The 19,985-nt window shown below is 40.0% G+C and overlaps 1 protein-coding gene across 5 annotated transcripts in view; it reads left to right on the top strand.

Moving 5' to 3' along the window:
- slitrk2 (SLIT and NTRK-like family, member 2) overlaps positions 1–18,592 on the top strand; it is a 33,647-nt gene extending 15,055 nt beyond the window's left edge. The window contains exons 1-3 of one of the 5 annotated variants that reach the window (XM_086085452.1): positions 14,282–14,340; positions 14,763–14,842; positions 14,979–18,592. In XM_086085452.1, the coding sequence (XP_085941578.1) occupies positions 15,039–17,690 (2,652 nt within the window). In that variant the 5' untranslated portion in view covers positions 14,282–14,340; positions 14,763–14,842; positions 14,979–15,038 and the 3' untranslated portion in view covers positions 17,691–18,592. Of the gene's footprint in view, positions 1–1,798; positions 3,751–14,281; positions 14,341–14,639 lie in introns of those variants that run through there. The other 4 variants (XM_086085451.1, XM_086085450.1, XM_086085449.1 and 1 more) reach the window with 4 other exon arrangements.
- Positions 18,593–19,985: the final 1,393 nt, after the last annotated feature.

Raw genomic sequence — 19,985 nt, 5'->3', positions numbered from 1 at the left:
TGTGAGTGTGTACTCATTAGTTCACCTAAAACCTATTACAAATCCCATACCGTTCACCTAAACCGAATACTTCAGAATCCAGCTAGAGTCGTGAGGTTGTCAGGAGACCCGAGGAAGGATCAAAGAAAAGAAAGGAAAGTGAAATACAGCACCGACCAGACATTACCTACTACCCACCGGGTTACCAACCAGAGTCTTTCACCAACCCCAGAAACATCTAAATTCCAACAAATTAGGGACACCTCAAGAGACCAAAGGAGAGACTGAGGAAAGGAAGGAAGGATAGATGAAGCAGAGTAAGATCCACAGACATCAGCTTCCACCGATTCAACGACCAGAGGAGGAAGCAGATTGTGTTTGAATTTCGATGGATGCTGGTGTGGTGGATCTGGCATGCATGAAAACCTCCACCAAAGAGGGGAGCCGTCCACCCCGGCCAGGACAGAGCAAGCACAACACCTCAGGGCCTCCCAGGCCACGGCAGCGCCAAGGGACAACCCCCGGGCCCCGCAAGGGCCACCGGCCGCAGAGCAAACCCAGGAGCCAGGAGCGCCCCTCACTCCAACACGGCCCGCGCCTCCAACCCAACGCAGCAGGACGGGCCACGGCAGGCCCGCCAGGCACCCCACCGGCCCACAGCCCCCGCTCTCCCCACAACCCCCGCTCTCCCCACAACCCCCCGCCCCCTATCTACCCCCGCCATCCACCACAACCCACGGGATACATTTTTTTTAACCGTCATAAAGTGGTTCTTAAAGGTAATCTACAGTACATTACCTACACTGTTTACATCAACTCTCTCAGGTACACACGCGAGCACACAACTATCAAGCATATTCCACACAAATAGCCATGGGATGTGGGAGTTATTAGAGTGAAGTGGCTCAGGAGGGGCTTTAGTGTGAACGTGATGAAAGGCTGAGCTGAGGTTCAAATGCTGTAGGTTGTGTTTTATCCTTTGAGAGCTGTGTCATTGAACCACTATATTTAAAGCATTAAGCTTTTATGGGCTGCTACTGTATTGTGGGACACGTAATTTGAAGTCAGCTGCCTCCATGCAACAGTGACGGTCTACATATTACTGAGTTGCTCAACTCTCATCCATATGGAGGACCAAAACTTCCAAAATTAAAAATAAATACATAAATGAATAAAAGTGAAAATAAAAAGGGATCTAAAAATATAATAAAAAAATAAAATACAAATGGAAATAAAAACGACAACTTGCGACTTGAGTTCCTCGACAACAAGTTGTGGGGAAAGTGGACAAGACAAACCATTGCAAGGCAGTTTGCAACGAGCGGAGTCCAACCCAAGACGCGCTTAGGACCTTCCCCTCATTTGGATAACATTTTGTCCTGACAGAGCGTCTGCAGCATACCTTTTTTATTGATTGGTTTAGATTTAATTTTATTTATATATTTATTTATATTTATATTATATATATATTATATATTTTATATTATTTTTTATTTGGGCATTTTTGGTCTTCCATACATCCAACCATTTTTAAATGGTGGGTTGTGGTGGACCGAATGGAAGGAGGCAAGCATTGTAATATTGTTGCTTGGCTTGTTTGTCACGTTCTGTTGTTGTCGTGCATGAATATGGCGATCAATCATCACCAAAATTCATTCTGCACATTCCTTACTCTTGTCCACTTCAACCTGTGAAAACGTAAAATCGGCACAGTATTTGGGAGTTTATTGACATAATGTGAGTTCCTATGAGGGAAAAACACTCTCACCTCCGCAAAATCGAAAATATTGAGCTGTTAATTTTTTGTTTTGTTTTACAGGTTGAAGTGGACCTTTGGCCTGAGAAATCCCTTGCAACCGGTCCCCTCTGAATTGTTATTGAAGATCTCTGCTTTTGTCTAGTCCAGTGATTCCCAACAAGGGTGCCGTGGGAAATATCCAATTTCACTTCATTTGTCAGACAATTATTATTTATTAATTACAGATAGGTCTATAGTTTTTATTGATTTACCTTGACAAGTGTTGTATAGTGAAAGGTAGAACAATTGAATGCTTCACAAACTTGTGAGTAAATTGAGACGAGATCATCATTATTAGAGTATTGTTGTTGTTTCGCATGCCGTGAGGCTTTTCTCTGTCTTGGCTCACTAAAGGTTGGGAAACTCTGCTGCAGTCTCTTAAATAACTCATTTACTCCCAAAAACATATAAAAACATTATATTTTAAATATTGCCAATGTCCCCAAAACTTATTTTATACGTTTAATACGTTTTTTTATGCTAGAGCTTTGATGCAGCCTCTGACCTGAAGAGGTCGCTTAAAGCAATGGTAGTTATTACCCCCCAAAAAACGGTCAGCAGGTAGCAGCAGAATATAAGAGATCAACCAGGGCCATGTTGCAACAAGTAAAAGACCCAGAGGTTTCAAAAGGTTTTTGAATATTGATGAAACTTAGCTATATTCTGCTGATTGCTGCAAAACGGAAAGATACATATATATTTTTTTCCTGATGAAAGAAGAGACTCTAATCTTTGTTTTGGTAGGTTCCATGTTATTATAGCAATGAAACATAATATTCTGTGGTCCAAAATCAGTCAAAATGCAGTAAAACACCTGGGAGCGAAGGGGGTTGCTTCAGTGAAAATGGCTGGGAGTGAATGAGAATGCCCTTTAGATAGTAACATTAAAAGCTCCCTCAGTGTCATTATATCATTACAACCTCACCCTTCACTGAAAAAAGGGTGCTTCTTTTCAGAGGCATCTTGAGCCATTTTGTAAATTTTGCATATATTATTTATTTCGCCGTAGTAGTTGTTATTTATTAATTATGTGCACAATGTTAATGAAATTGCAATAAATGTAAATGACAAACACAATGTGCTACCCCATTAAGACATCACGATTTTCAGTTAGTTCTGCTTACACGTTCTTATCAAATCATTAACGCAATGGAACACACAGATATTACCAAGTAAGACTAGGTTCAAACTCAGAGCTCTTTGGTAAGCAAACAGCTGTTCAGATTATTGAATGGCTCAGACAGACTCCTTGTCCTTAATAGCAATTAACAGAGCTTTAGCTGAGTGCCACAGGGAATGCATTTATGGACGGATCTATTGTCTCGTGGTATTGGGTTCAATAAAAATATTAAAGCATGGTACCAAAGGTTGATTGCTTTGTATGTGAAAAACAGAGATGACGAGCAGCCATTCAAAAATGCAGCGCGATTATTGGTGATTTATACCAACCTACAATAGCTTTGTAGCTTTCTCCCAAGACTAAACTAAAGAGAAGAAAGTACGAGACCTCAAAGATGCTTGGTCACAGATCAATGTGGCAGCCTTCTTATAATTCAAGACTTCCCCTTAATGTTGGCTATGAAATCAATATTTGATGGATGGGACAGATTTATTCCGTTGCTGGTACTCAACCTGCCATGCTGGCCAATGTAGGGGGCCTGAAAGATTTGAAGGGAACTCCAAGGCTTTAGGAACTTGGAGGAAATTATGCTCACTAGAGAATTTGGGAAAATATAATTAGAAGGTCTGCCCATGATACTGTACTAGCTCAAAAAGCAATATACTTTAATGAAGGCATCTTGCAGCAATGCAGCCTTTCTAACCAATGATCATATATGAATACACTTTAAAAGTTAAAATACAATAAATCTGTATGACTAAGCTTTTATAAAGACCCACCAAAAAAAGAGCTAAGCACAGTTTGAAAAATCCATTACATCAGTAATATGGGACTCCTTTATGTTTGGAAAGACTGGCTGATTTTGACAAAGCAACTTTAAAATGTGTATGCTTGCCTTTAAACAACTTTGAAATGTATGAGAACCTGATTGACCGACTTAACCAACATTATTTGGGTCACGAAGCTAAGTGTATAACACCACATTTTATAATTTTTTTCCATTTTCAATTGGTAACTGAAAAATTAAAAGTGACTATTGTTTTTAAATCTAGCACACACAAAAACAACAACGACAAAAATGCGAAGTTTTCCACATTTCAATTTTTGGCTCAGATCAAGAATGCAACATTGAAAAACAGGCCACTGAACTGAGTTTAATAACTTTAATATTTAGTTGTTCGCGTTTACGTGACCTAGAAACACAATATGACATACACATTACATATATTATAAATTACCCGCTTGCCGTTGCACAATGACTGAAAGATGAAAGATGGTGTTGTGTAAGTTATCCTTAAAGTCGCATGTTTAGTTCCTCTAAACCAGGGAGTCATCAACATGGTTCCCTGTTGGCATCAGGTAGTCCCCAAAGACCCACGTGTAGTCTGCGGTACCACTCTAAAAATAGCTCACCACTGATGGGACATTGTAATTTGTTGGGAGTGTTGTACAAGTGATCTTTTAAAAATATGAAAACTGGCAGAGAGTTATAGAAATAAAGTGTTGTATATAGATCATTATCTTTTTACTAATTGCTGTGAACAATCATTATACTAAGAGCAATGTCTTCAATATATTTGATTATTATTATTAATTCTAATAAAATAACAGTGCAGTTAAAGGTATCTTGAACTAATTTATTATTTCAGAGGTGTGTATCAAACTGGGAGCCCTTCGCACTAATCAGTAGCTAAGAAGTAGATTTTATTTAGCGGCGTAAATATCGACGGTGCAGCCGGTGTGTCGCACAGGGGGCCAGACGGCGCAAAAAGAAAGAAAGAAAGAAAGCAAAACAAACACGGGAAAAAACGGCCACCGTTATATTTTGTAAATAGGATTGGGTCAATCATGCTGAGGGAGGTGCAAATGATCAACTCGATGATGAGTTGGAAAAAAAAAAAGGTAGCTCGTGTGTGGGTCTGTGTGTGTGTATGTGTGCGTGTGAGTGATTGAGGCGGTGGATGAGAAAAAAAATTGTGGGGAGTGGGGGCCCCAAAAATGTTTTTGCACCGGGGCCTCTCATTTCAAAAACAGAATTTCCTGCCTTTTTTCGCCATCACCATTTGCTCACGAAGCGATTTGGACTGAGGCAGACATCTGCTATGTACTGCAGCATGCCCTCCGAACAAGGATGAGACTTTAACTAATAATTTTTGGCCTTTATTTTAGAGCAGTGTTTATACATTTTCTATATTAGCCTTGTAATCCGCCTTGGCCTAATCACCGTAAAAGGTGAGAAACATCAAAATGTTTAATGTTTAATGATTAATTAGAAAACACCATTCACATTATGCATTAAACATTTACAAACACAAATACTCATATATATCAATTATCACACAAAACTCACCATTTTCTCCTTCGGCCAGGATAAAACCTGAAAATCTACTGAGGCTCCGTATTAAACCCTTTGTCGTAATTACTCTACCAAGCTACATTATGTGAAAACTGCCATAAACAGGAAGTCACCCTAAAAACAAAAGTGTATTGCTTAAAACCGGACATCACAATTTTCCATAAAGATTTCATCATGAAACCAAATCAATTCTGGTTATTTACACATACCATGCGAGTGACTTGCTGTGACAAGAAAGAGTTTTTTCTTCTGCATTTTCTTCTTCTTAGAAATTATGCTGATAGAATCAGTACCCAGGCATTCTGATAACCTGCTATTCTTGTCAGCTTTTCATCAGTATGACTAGTTTTGACCCATTATTGGATCAAAATGTTGACCCAACTTGCTGGATCGAATACTCAACCCATTCTTCTGGATATTAATAACCCAGCATTAGCTCAGTCCCTTTCTGACCCAGTGCTGGGTTAGCTATTTCACCCTGTTTGGGTTGCTTTTGACCCAGCAGGATGTATACAGTATATTGTAATCTATAAAACAGATGGTATTTGTGGATTTTATTGCAACATCTGTGCCCACCATTGAAGCAGCAATTCTCTCAAAAAACATGTGGATAAAAAAATAACCCAATCTGGGTATAAAAACAATCGACTGTCTTCAAAGTTGAGTCTGATTTCATCTGTTGAGAGGTCAAACTTCCTAAATTTTTAAAGGGTTCAAATCTCGGATGATGGCCTTATTTGTTATTGGAATTGACTTTGCAATTACATTTTAACAATTCCTGAAAATTTTACCTACCTAAGGTACTGGTTGCCAGGCCCGGACTGGGCCATCTGGCGGATCGGGACAATTCCTGGTGGGCCGCCATTTATTTTGGGCCGTGGGTTCATTTCAAAATCATACAGTGCTTTTGGTAGACTTAGCCAGGTCACAAACCTTTAAGACCTGAATTTTCCGCGGTAAATAACCAGTATATCAAGAGCAATTGCATTATTATGACTTTCTCATCATCATACAACTGCTCTATCAAGGTTCCACAGGAGGCCGGCCCATTGTATTATAGATAGCACAGACTGCGTGCTTTTGTTACTAAGGGTGTCACCAAGTCACAATGATTTAACACCAAAAGTAGAAAAACTTTAATCCACGAACAGAAACATTAACAACGTAACTATACTAAACCTTGTCTGTACAAAAATACTTTAAAGAGGTGTAACACAGTGACAAGTGTTACTAATGAGGGCAGCAAAGCTGCTGATAGGAACGTCTCCTACAATGACTGTTGCTGTCTTCAAGTTAGTGTCAGTCAGCTCAGTAGTGCACCAGAAGTGACTGTGGTGAGAATAGGTTTCAAAATAAGAGCACTAACAGGAAGTATGGTGTTAGCTGCTTTAATCTTGCTGGTTTAACTGTGTTTGGTAAATGTGCCTTGTTAGTGGAAAATGTATTATCCCAGTTAATGTACATTTGACTATTGGTTAATTTTTGTCCTTTTGTCCACTTTATGTTCACATGCTTGTTCAAATGAACACCCATTGTGATCTTGTCAGCGTATTGATACACTAATAATTGTAAAATTGTTTATGTTCATGAAACAAACTAAAGAGAGCTGGTCTGAGCCCTGAAACTCCAGGGCTGAAAATGAGTCCCAGTCTGGCCCTGCTGGTTTCTATGGACATTTGAAAGATGCAAGGACCAAAACTTTAAACCCGTTTTTCTCAAACAAGGGATTTCAACCTGCCAACATTAAACTTGCTGTAACTTTGTCAAATTTTGAGGTATACCCATGTATTATATACAATTTTAAAGGGAATTAAGTGTAGAATTCATATATATATATATATATATATATATATATATATATTTTTTTTTTTTAATCTCAATTTAGATTGTTTTGACACGAGGACCCTTGTACTAGAGACGGTCACAAATTATCAATATTGCTCTCCTGCTTACTGCTTGAAGTCCATGAGTTACAGTACCTATGACATGCAGTAAGTAAGAGATGTCAGAATGAGGCAGCTGCTCCTAATCAAGCGCCTCAAAGCTCTTGTGGTATACTGCAAACAAAACGCTGATTGTACTTTTAGATGATGAGTCACATCTAGTATTTTTGCTGGTTGTGACACATTATATGGACTGAGCAGTTTAAGCCATAAGAGCATTCAATCGCAATATGCAGGATGGGACATATAAGTTTATGAAGTGGCTCTACAGACACACCTGTCAGGAGGAAGTGAAGGATTTGTGCTGTGCCGCAAAGGGTGATAAATGCTCTATCCTTGTTACTCCCTAAAACGGTGCTGTTGTCATCTGAAGCAATTTCTCATTTCTCATCAGGTAAAAACATATTTGGCAAAGGGAGGAAATAACTCAAACAGCTCTTTAGAATTCTGTAGTGAAATGCTCATACAGACTTCCAGTCTCACAATATTTTAATGGAATCAAATGTTTGAAAAATAACTGAAAATAAGCAGTTAATTCTGCATGAGATTATTTTACTATCTTAAGAAATGTCCGGTTCACTAGCTCATTCATTTTTTATGGTTGCCTTAGAGATGGGGTGAGAAGCTCGGTCATCCAGAAGGGGCTCAGAGTAGAGCCGCTTCTCCCCTGAATTGCGAGGAGCCAGATCAGGTGGCTCAGGGACCTAATTAGTAGGTAGGGCTGGGTAGTGATTCTAATTTCCTCAATCAATTTGATTTCGATTCATAAGAGTTCAGTTTGATTCTATTTTGATTTTTTTTTCCTGATTCTATTCGGTTCACTTAATTAAATTAAAACCGATATTGATTAATTATGGAACGTCAATTCTTCCTAAATATCAAGGACATGAGAAAAACTCCACAAACATTAAATTCCCAATTAAATTCTGCGGAGGCAGTAACTGGTTAAATGATTTAGTTTATTAATGGAATTAACACGTTATGATCACTTCAGTGTTGCACAAACATTGACATGGACTGAGCAGTTTAAGCCATAACAGCATTCAATCGCAAAAATGAGATGAAAATATTTAAAAAAAATTCATAATTCTAATTCAATCATTATAAATTAAAAATATTCTGAATTATCTTAAAGTGTAAATCCGGTCTTTAATAATTTTAAGAAAATACTTATAAATTCATAAACAGTCAATTTAAAGAAAAACAGTCAAATAGACACACAAAAATCGGCCTTTAAACTTCTATTTTCTTATGAATTTATGGGGAATAGAGATATTAAAATAATCGTTTCATGGTTTTATTAATCAATATCGGGCTTGAAAAGGAAAATTTGTTTGATATTGATTTTTCGATTTAAATATTGTATTATTATTTTTAAACCCATCCATACTAATTCTGATCCTGGGAGGAGGCCCTGGGGACAACCTGGTACATGTTGGAGATACTATGTCTTCCGGCTGGCCTGGGAATGTCTTGGGATTGGAAAGAGCTGGATAAAGTGAATGTGAGGGGTGGGAAATCTGGGTTGGCCTGCTGAAGTTGCTGCCACCACGGCCCGACCCCAGATAAGCGGAAGAAAATGGATGGATAGGCTATGTGATTATGGGCCAAACCTCATTGCCATCAGTGGAATTTGAGCACAGGGAAGTTACTAATTGTTCCTGAAGGCATTTGAATTGAATGATGGATTTTGTGTGATTGTGGCAAAACAAGTTGCATAATAATAACCGCTATTTGGAGAGGTGTAGGCTGACGTTTGCAAGAAAGCCAACTAGTTGAATGTTTTGGTATAGTTACGGCCGATAGTAATAATTTGTTCGCTGGCTACTTTGTGGTACAGTTATTGTGGATTCTAATTTGTGACATTTGTAACTTCTGGTTAAAATAGTTCATTTTAACATTAAAAAGAAAAACTTCATCAGCAGTTCAGTATTCTACAGTTGCATGCAAAAAGTAAATTTTGTTGAAGGCGCTTTATGGAGTTCAAAATGTTAAAGCTTTTTCTACATCATGTATGCTCCACCAATACTCAGATGAGTACAGAGAGCCCTGATTTTTTAACTGTGACTGCCACTTTCATCTTGTATTTTTCGTTGGTGCGAAGTGTTCGGGGCGAACATGCGAAAAGTGAGGGAACACTGTCAAGATTTTGTTGATAGCTCACTGGTCATCTGTTCATCCAAGCTAAGGCAGTAATAAGCGAATTGCAGATCTCGGGCCACACGGTGCATTATGTTTAAGGTCAATTTTGTGGATACCCAACAACATTCAAAAATGGTAAAAAGCAATGGAGAAAGCTGTGAGTTGAGTTGGACCACTGCAACTGCTGGAAAGTTGGTGCGTTAAAGCGCTGTTGTTGCTTTTTCGTACTGCGCATCTTCAAGAGGCTGATGTCCTCCTGGTTTGGCCGTTATTGTCACTGACGTGGATGGACACCTAGCGCATTAGGGTGACATTCACAAAGTCACTGATGTCAAGTGGCTCGGTGTCACGCTGGCCTAACTTGGCAACGAAGGGGACCATCTTTAGGAAAGGACATGAGTCGTTCGGCTGCTTGACAGCCAGTAAGAGGACAAACATGACATCATTTCTCAATACCGCAAATGATGTGGGGTCATATGACATATGACAGCTTCTGGATGGTCGGACGACTCATGTCCTTCCTGGATACACCCCTGAGCTTCTCCTTGAATGGTCTAAAGGCATCACTGAGCAGCTCAGCTGCCAAGGGGCTATACATGGAGACACTCAGGAGTCGGGAGTCAGGATTGACAACATGCGCTCAGATCAGACTGGGAAAATCAAGCTATCTCCATTTTTTCTGTTGGGGTTTGTCCTCCTCCAAGAGGTGGAGCAGTAGCTAAGCAGTGACGTCAGCTAGAATGGTCGATTGAAACCGAAGAGCAAAAAAGCATGTAGCCTATCAATATTTATTCAGGTGCAGACATGAAACATAGTGTGTAGATCGAAGCAGGTGGCAGGAGAGCCACTAGCCACTATTGAAAAAAATAAATATTTTAGCTACATACAATTTGGTTATATTTGGAACGGGACAAACGAAGAGCTCAATCTGCACTTTGTGGTTTGTGAGCAAGTGCCTGGCAATGTACTGTGTGTATATATATAAATTGTTTCTCAAATGCCATCTCGTAACAAAACACATGACCGGTAAACCCCCACAGTCTGGTAATGACTGTTTACCTTTGCCGCCAAAGCTTTTTGTCTTTCCTTTCTATGTTACAAGGGATATAATCGGCTGATTTAATGGAAATGCTGATCATTGGTCTGGTGCGTGTGCTTTCTCCAGTCGGCATGTTTCTGCTCCTTCCATAAATGTTCAACAGGATTTCGTTCAGGGCTCATAGAAGGCCAATTCAGAATAGTAAATTTTTTTGCTCTTAGCCACTTGGTTTTTTTTTTATATGTGTTTTTATCGTGGTGTAAGACCCAGGACCCTGCGGCTGAGACAAAGTTTTTTGACACTGGGCACTTGGCACCACATTGGAATGCCTTGATAGTCTTGCGATTTCATTGTACCCTGCACAGATTCAAGACACCCTGTGCCATATGGAGCGAAGCAGCCCCAGAACATAACCGAGCCTCCGGCATGTTTCACAGTAGGAATAGTGTTATTTTCTTGGTATGCTTCATTTTTTGTGTCTGTGAACATTGATGTGCCTTGATAAGAAGTTCCAGTTTTGTCTCATCTGTCCATAGGGTATTCTCTAAAAAGGTTTTTGGCTTGTCAATTTGGCATTTGGCCAGTTTTGACATTTTTCTTAATGATTTATTTTCAAAGTTGTGTCCTCATTGGTCGTCTCGCATGAAGTCCACTTTGGCTCAAACAATGACGGACAGTGCAATCTGACACTGATGTACCTTGACTTTAGAGTTCATCTTTTGATTCTTTGAAGGTTGTTCTGGGCTCTTTTGTTACTATTCATATTAACCACCTCTTCAGTTAGTTATCATTCCTCCTCCTGGTTACAGGCCTGAGTAACTTACATTTCTTCTTGGAGATGGCCTTTTAACCTTTACCTTTAACAGGCTTGTCTATATTTTTATTTTTAATCTCCTAAGGCAACTTTTTCCTTTGCTTCATCTGGTCCATGTATAGTATGTCTACACACCATGTCGCCAAACAGCAAAGTGACTACTTGTTAAATAGGCCGACTGAAAATGTTTGAAAACAGCTGTGATGCTTATTAGAGGACATGCCTTGGTGAGCATGTCTCTATGGTCAAATTAATAGTCTATTATAGGGGCAGCATCATATAAATATCAATAATAAACATATCAAATAATTCTGTTGAACCACAATTGAAAAGCGTCAGATTTTTTTGGGAGGAAGGTTAACTTTCATTACATTCTTTTTTTTTTTGGATTAATTATTACTATGTATTTTTAAAATTGATTATTATTATTATTATTATTATTATTATCATTAACAGAAGGGTAGCAACAATTTTGTCCACGTGTGTATGTGATTGTAATTTCCGATCATAAATGGTGACAGTGAATGAGATTGAACAGGTAAGTGAACATGACAAAACCAAATTGGGTAAATTAAACCAAACTATGGGTAGGAAAAGCAGCCTTTCCTGCCTCCTGGTGGCTTGAAAGACAAAGGATTGGATGGGGTGAAAAATTAAAAAGTAATATAAAAGCAAGATGATGATTTAGACAATGAAGAGTTTAACTCATGGAATACCTTGAATGTTAAAATATTATTGCATTTACAATATAACAATCACATAAGTGGTAATAGTGCAGAAAAAGTCACATGAATACATGCTATCACACCAAAATGTATGCAAGCTCCAACGTCTGATAACTTGTTTAAATAATTGTCTCTTCTTAACCTATTTAACCCATTAAAATTAATAGGCCAGACAAAGCTGAAATGAAAGGAACAATTGAATGAGAATTTACTCAATTACGAAATTAAGTATTTCTTGATGTTTGCCATAGAGATGTTTTGTGGTATTCACTTTAATAACAGGCAATGGCTACAATAGCATTTGGAATTGTGTTTCATTTTGAAAATATTTTTTTAGGTGTAGAATTTGCCCAATATTTAGTTTTCTATAGATAGTATTCATTGATGTCACTGGATCGTGAGCCCCATGGTGGATCAACTTTCCAGCAGACTCAGCCGTGTTTCTATTGTGTTTACACCAAATGTTCTTTTGTTATTGATTAATGTCACCCCGAGCTTCCTCTAACGTTACTTGTGAAAGCAAGACGTATGCGTAAGGTTTAGCTCAACACTCCTTGCAGCGGTACACATTGAAACGTTTGATAAGTGGAATTGATTGGATTAACAAACATTTGCCAATGTTACTGCCTAAACCGGACGACATGGCAACGTATGCTCTGAGATAGGATGGCTCCCAAAACATGGACATTCTAATCTTGCGTCTTCTGTACTTTCGTATTTTACTGGTTGCTATGTGCACTAGCGCTAGCATGTTACAACAAAAACAACAACAACATTGTTGAGTCATCACTTATTTTCATACATTTTAACAACAAATTCAACTTTTGGGCTGCTGGGAAAGGAAAATATGAGACATTAAGGAGAGTATTTGGAGAGATCTCAAAATGGAACATCTTGACCACCAGATTTATTTTTAGCCAAAACTAGCGACTCACATATATCACGATTGCCTTATGGTAAAAGCTTTTACTAGAGCTGTCAAACGATAATTAAAAAAAAAATCAGATTAATAACATCTTAGAATTGTTATTAATCACGATTAATTGCTTAATTAATAAGGCTTTTTATCAAAAAATGTTGCCCGCCAAATTTGAATAGCTCCTGTTATGTTAATTTTTTCGACATTCAATGTTATGAGGGCGTTTTCAACATTTCTTGATCCACTGCACAATCTCATCCTCCTCTTTTTCTGCTCAGTTAATTACTTACATAATTTAAAATGGAAACAAATGACCTAGGAAGTGTTTGGGAGTAGTTCTACGAGAAGGGTGTGCCACAGGGGATATAAAAGTGTGTTAAAATAATAATAAACCAATACTGCAGTGCGACCCTCCGTCTCCCGGTGGCTTCTTTTGTTCGACCATCAGGCCGAAAGTTTGGCGACATGCAACGGGAGTTGTCCACGGAGGTGACTCTGACCGAGGGAAAAATCTATCCTGCGTACCCCGACCACGGTCAGAATACCAAGCAGGAAAGGATAACACTGTCTAGTGTGACAAAAAGGGCAAAACTAAAGTTGCACAAGCATCGCAGGAGGAAGTGGATCAATATTGGAGCAGCGTTAATATTGGCGTAGGTCAAAAAACCTAAGAGGATGAAACGGGACCAACAGTTTGCTTTCTTCTTTCTAAAAAGGTAAGAACTCGTCACGAAAATGTGATAGGGTCTATTCATGATAAGCAATGCACAATAAAACTACCACTAACTAACGTCCCTCTGGACGCATGCACATCGCTGGCTTCCATTCCGCTTTTCGCCAGAGGGGTCGCTAATTTGCAAAAAACTCGGCAACTTGCGTTAGGCACCTTAGTTATGTTTATTGCTCAAACACAACCTGTTCTACCGTTAACATAACCATCCGCTGTCAGCTAAATGCTCATCTGTGGTCAAAATTAGTAGTGTGATTAATCTGCGTTAGTAGATGATTAATGCAATATTTGTTGTTATTATTCAACGAATTAACGCTACTAATTTCAATGCAAGATGTACCACGAGAGAACTCACACAAGTACAACTAGGGAGAACACATGTGAAGTGCTTTGTCCCAATAACATTTTTAAGACTTGCATGCCAACTCGTACTTTCTGCAGGGGGTCTCAAACATAGTCGTCAAGGATTAGCGGCGTGTGTGTGTGCGTGTCAGAAAGACTGCGAAAGCTAGAGAGACGGTGGATGAGAGAGAATCTATAGAACGTGTCAGACTCACTGACGTGCTGACCCATGGGTTTGCCTCATTCAGTCTCTTTGCCGCTCTCTCGCTCTCTCTCCTCACACACGTACGCGAGTGCGAACACACACACACACACACACACCCACACACTCACACACACACACAGTCAGCAGTAGCAGACGCTCAGTATTGCTCTCATTGTGTGGAACTCAGCAGGAGGACCGAGCATAGGCTCCGGTTAAGCTTCAGCTCGGGTAAGATAGATCTCCCTTGACTCTCTCTCTCTCTCTCTCTCTCTCTCTCTCACACACACTCTCTCCTGTGCCGCTTCTGTCTGATACCCTCCCCAAGAGTTCAATTTTATTCCTCTTTTGTTTTTCAAGACATAAAGGACATCCAGTCGTGCGTCACTGTGCAATAACTGCATATTTTTTTCCACGGAACTTGTGAAAATGGCTTTTATAGACTACAATGACATGCTTTTTTGGCTTTGATATGAGGAGAGAGAGGGAGCGTATGGCCATCCGTGTCAACCTCTGAATATTTGCTGCAGCTGCTGGTGAGCTGCTCGCCAAGAAGCCACTGAATATGTGGTCACCCTGAGCAAAAAGGAGAGGCAGTGAATGGATTTTCTTGCGATGATTCTGACAATGTTCCAAATCCATCTTCCGCACAGGATTCCATTCGTCTTGTTGAACAGGATTGTCCTTTTTTTGTGCTGAGGAATTTTGGAATTTTTTCGCTTCCAAAGTGGAGGTCAGTCGACATGTTTTGTGCCAAGATCTTATCTTAATACAAAATTGCTTGTTTGTACGTATGTGCATGACATCTTATGTGTGAGTCATTTTTCTAATACGTCAACTCTCTCCTCGACTTTTTTATTCCACCAAAGGCTCACAATGCATACGTGAAAGCCGGATCCATGAATTAACAACCACTTTTGGCTGTAAAAATGCTGAGCGGCGTCCTCTTTTTGAGCGTCCTCACGGTCACCAGCCTGTCGCCATCAGAGACGGAGAGCCGCAAAACTTCAGCCTCCAAAGATATCTGCAAGATCCGCTGCGCCTGCGAGGAGAGAGAGAACGTTTTGAATATTAACTGCGAGAATAAAGGATTTACCACTGTCAGCCAGTTCCAGGCGCCCCCAAATAAGATCTCACAGCTTTTTCTAAATGGCAACTTCCTGTCTCGCATTAGTGCAAACGAGTTTGTCAATTATGGCAATGTCACCTCACTGCATCTGGGGAATAATGGATTACAGGAGATCGGAAACAACGCTTTTCAGGGGCTGCGCTTCTTGAAGCGGCTGCACTTGAACAACAACAACCTGGAGGGGATAAAGGAGGACACGTTTGCTGGACTTGAGAGTATGGAGTATTTACAGGCAGATTATAATTATATCAGCACCATTGAACCCGGCGCTTTCAGTAAGCTGAACAAGCTTAAAGTGTTGATCCTCAATGACAACCTCCTGTTGTCTTTGCCTCCAAACATTTTCCGCTTCGTGCTCCTTACCCATTTGGATTTACGTGGTAACAGGCTCAAGACATTGCCCTTTGCAGGCGTATTGGAGCACATTGGTGGAATCATGGAGATCCAGCTGGAAGAAAACCCATGGAATTGTACTTGTGATCTGATTCCTCTAAAATCATGGTTGGACACCATTTCCGTCTTTGTGGGGGACATTGTATGCGAGACGCCATTCAGGCTGCACGGTAAAGACATCACCCAGCTCATCAAGCAGGATCTGTGCCCGCGCAGGAATGCTGGCGAGCGTGCCCACCCTGCCTCTGACTCTCACTTCCAAGGGGCGCTGCCTGCAACCTACCTCCCTGGCATGATCTCCCCCCCCACCCGTTTGCCTAAAGCTTCACGGCCCCCTAAAATGCGCTATAGGCCCACTCCTCGCATCACAAAGGACAAACACGTCTTCGGGCCTATAATGGTTTACCAGACGCGATCTCCTGTGCCTATTTTGTGCCCTAGTGTGTGTGTGTGCACATCACAAAACCCAGACAGTGGACTTAACATCAACTGTCAAGAGCGGAAGTTGCATAACATAAGCGAGTTGAACCCTAAGCCCTCCTACCCAAAGAAACTGCACCTGACCGGTAACTACCTTCAAGTGATCTACAAAACTGATCTAACGGAGTACAGTCTTCTGGAGCTACTTCATTTAGGAAATAACAGGATTGCAGTGATTCAGGAAGCTGCATTTGAGAATCTGACTAATCTGAGGCGGCTCTACCTGAATGGGAATTACATCGAGTCACTTTCACAGTCGCTTTTTGCTGGCCTGCAATCACTCCAGTATCTCTATTTGGAATACAATGTCATTAAAGACATTTTACCACAGACGTTCAACGCTTTACATAACCTTCAGCTGCTTTTCCTCAACAACAACCTGCTGAGGTCACTGCCTGATAACGTTTTCGGGGGCACCATGCTAACAAGGCTCAACTTACGGAATAATCATTTCTCATATCTCCCCGTGAATGGTGTGCTTGACCAGTTATCTGCATTTATCCAGATCGACCTACAGGAAAACCCCTGGGACTGCACCTGTCATATTGTGGCACTCAAAAACTGGATGGAGCTGTCCAGTACCAGTGTAGTGGTTAATGAAATCACTTGTGACTCACCCTCTAAGCACGCCGGTCGCCTGCTGCGCTCACTGCGCAATGAGGCCATCTGTCCTGAGCCAAGCGAGGGCCCCCCCCCTCGATATGCCCCCCCTACCAAAGCCCCTACATTAGTGAGTCCTAGCACTGAGTCACCAACACCCTCTTCCTCCTCTTCATTCAGCTCAGCCAGCCCCACTGACTCCCGAATCCAAACCCCAGAGTTACATCCAGAAGTCCCACTTTCAGTTTTAATTCTAGGGCTTCTTATAGTTTTCATTCTGTCTGTCTGTTTTGGAGCAGGGCTCTTTGTTTTTGTTCTAAAACGACGCAAAGGGGTGGAACATGTCCCAACGGGCTCTAACAACATAGATCTGAACTCGTTCCAAGTGCAGTATGGCTCCTACAATCCAGAACCAACCCAAGATAAAAATTCTGAAAGTCATGTATATAATTACATCCCGCCATCAGTGGGTTCCATGTGCCAAAACCCAATTTACATACAGAAAGATGGCGAGCAGGTGGCATATTACAGAAACCTGAAGGAGCTAAGCTTTGGGCCACTGAATGCCAAGAAAGATGATATCCTCACGCGTAGCCCAGCAGCTTATACCATCAGCGCGGTGGATTTTAAGGATAAATCGCCAACATCGCCTTCGGAGATGTTATATCAAAATGTTGGAGAGAGGCCCAACAAGGAGCTTCCGACAGCTACCGGCACCTCTCCTTTCAGTTACAATTTCTGCACTTTACCCAAGAGACCATGCATCGTGCCCCCCTACGAGGCTGCCACAGCTCCGCGACATGTCACCAACCAAGACAGGTTGAACAAAACTGTAGTGTATGGAACCCCCAGGAAATGCTTTGGGGTGGAGCTCCCTTCCAAAAACAGTGAGCACCAATTTCTTCTCCATGGGAAGCTAAAAACAGAACCCGACTATTTGGAAGTTCTGGAGAAACAGACTGCTATGAGCCAGCTGTAAAAGAATGATAATCTAATATCCTCACAAACTGCTCCCAAGGTTCTTTGCAGCAATCATAATGATTCTAAATTGTCAATCAGTAACTGTTATAATAGCCCACTATATTGCTATCTTATCTCTGTGTTGATGCTCAGATGATTGACAGAAAACATTTTTTTTCTTGTATTACATTTCTTCTTTTTTTCTTTCCAATATGTATAAAAGGATTATAAGAAGTATATTATAAAGCTGTTCTATTTTTTTCCTTCCTAGAAAGTATAAAATTATTCCATCTGTTTCCTTAAAGAAACCCCGAAAGACCTGGATGACGGCAAGACTGTGTTTATATATATATATATATATATATATATATATATATATATATATATATATATATATGGCCTTGTGCATTTTTTTTTTTAATAAGACTGAATTGTATTTTTCCTGAGACAAAGAAAATATGAGTTGACGGGTCTTTATAGATGGAGGAAAAGCTACAGAATGACATTCCTGTATATACATAGACTGCACATATAAACAGTGAGCGTTAAACCATCAAAAATAACCTCTTGAAATGTATTGAGCAAACTCTCACAACATTGACTCCATGAAGTGCCTTTGCACTCAGTTTTTTCTCATTATTGCTCTCTGCAGATTGATTTTAACGGGAAAGTGTATTTTAAGGAATCAAATCTTTATGTACATTTTAAAAGATATATTTGTCAGTTGGGGAAAAAAAAGAGCAAAGTAAATGTACTTGAAAATAGGTGTGACATTCTCTATAACTTTTGACGGGGATATGTATTTTGATCCAGTATTGTCTTTGGCAATGTACAACTTTTGAACAAACATTGTATGCTATAAGGGAGCAATATGGAGTGGTACAGTTGCGCCATTAAATTTTCACTGAGGCACTTTGTCAAGATCCTGAGCTTGAGGTGCATTTTGTTTAGACTGCATGATTATTTTTGGATGCGGCACGTGCTGTAAGTTGCTCTAATGAGGGTATGTAAGTGTGTGTGTGTGTGTGTGTGTGTGTGTGTGTGTGTGTGTGTGTGTGTGTGTGTGTGTGTGTGTGTGTGTGTGTGTGTGTGTGTGTGTGTGTGTGTGTGTGCGCGCGCGCATGTGTGTGGTGGGAGGCAGAGAAATAGAAAATAGAGCTTGCCTGCAGCTCATGCTTCTCGCTTTCTCCAGTGAAATGAAATGACACTTTCTTCTAAGTTCAATGAAATCGATGATTTTCCTTCTTTTTATATGGGGAGAGATTTGTCAAAAAAATATTCACACAAATAAATTTGCGATTTTCATGTGTATTTGCGATCCACAAATACATTTGGGATTTTCACGTGTTTTTCAGATCCACCAACATTTTCGTACTTTTCACGTGTTTTTCAGATCCACAAATATTTTCTTGATTTTCACATATTTTTCAGATCCACAAATATCCACGATTTTCACGTCTTTTTTATTTTTTTATTTTGTGTGTGCATTTTTCAGGACTTTTGCTTGCGAGTTGTCGAAAGTGTGTTTGTGGATTGTCGTGCACGCGACTTTATTTATGAGACAAACATCACGCTGTTTCGAGATATTCTCACACACAAGTCCTCAGATATTCACGTGTCTAAGGCCCGTTCCTCCGCCGTCCATGGGGAGGCAGTGTTGCTGTCTTCATTGAACGTGAACAAGCCGTTTCTCATTTAAAATTGGAAATTGAAAAACAGAAACTAAGTCTTTATTTCACTTTCCGTTAGGTGTTTATTTTACACAAGTTTGGGAAACAAAATGCGACCTTAGTTTGTTTCCCTTGAGCCTGTTTTGCCTTCACTCGAAAGACACCTTTCTTCTACTGTTAAATTTTATTCTTCTACGCCACTAAAGCAGCAGCCCACTGATTTGTATATGTCCAAAAAAAGAAAGAAAATGTATGTGGATCTGAAAAACACATGTAAAAAGCATTAATTTATTTGTGTGAATATTTTTTGATAATCTCTCCCCATATTTTTAAGCCTGATTCAATGTTTCCGAGAACTAAGTGTATCATACATCAAAGAGAGAATATAGTGCAGATTAATATTAATAAGAGTAGGTACCAGTATCAAGATTTGTAGATGTGTTTTTCTGAAGTGCTGACACACACAAAAACTTTATGAGCAAAATAATTCCCTGTGGCTGAGCAGTAAAATAATGTTTGCGCTTTAAATGAGCATTGGAATGCGGCACAAAGTGGTCTCAGTCTGGAATCTGTCATAAAATATAGTCTCCACATGAGGGTGTTAAAATATTACTTTGTGCAAGTGAGAAAACCAACCCAGTGTG

The sequence above is a fragment of the Leptonotus elevatus genome, chromosome 9 (assembly GCF_054856555.1).
Source record: "Leptonotus elevatus isolate MCC_2025b chromosome 9, RoL_Lele_1.0, whole genome shotgun sequence".
Taxonomy (NCBI): domain Eukaryota; kingdom Metazoa; phylum Chordata; class Actinopteri; order Syngnathiformes; family Syngnathidae; genus Leptonotus; species Leptonotus elevatus.
This window is presented reverse-complemented; position numbering and strand designations above follow the sequence as displayed.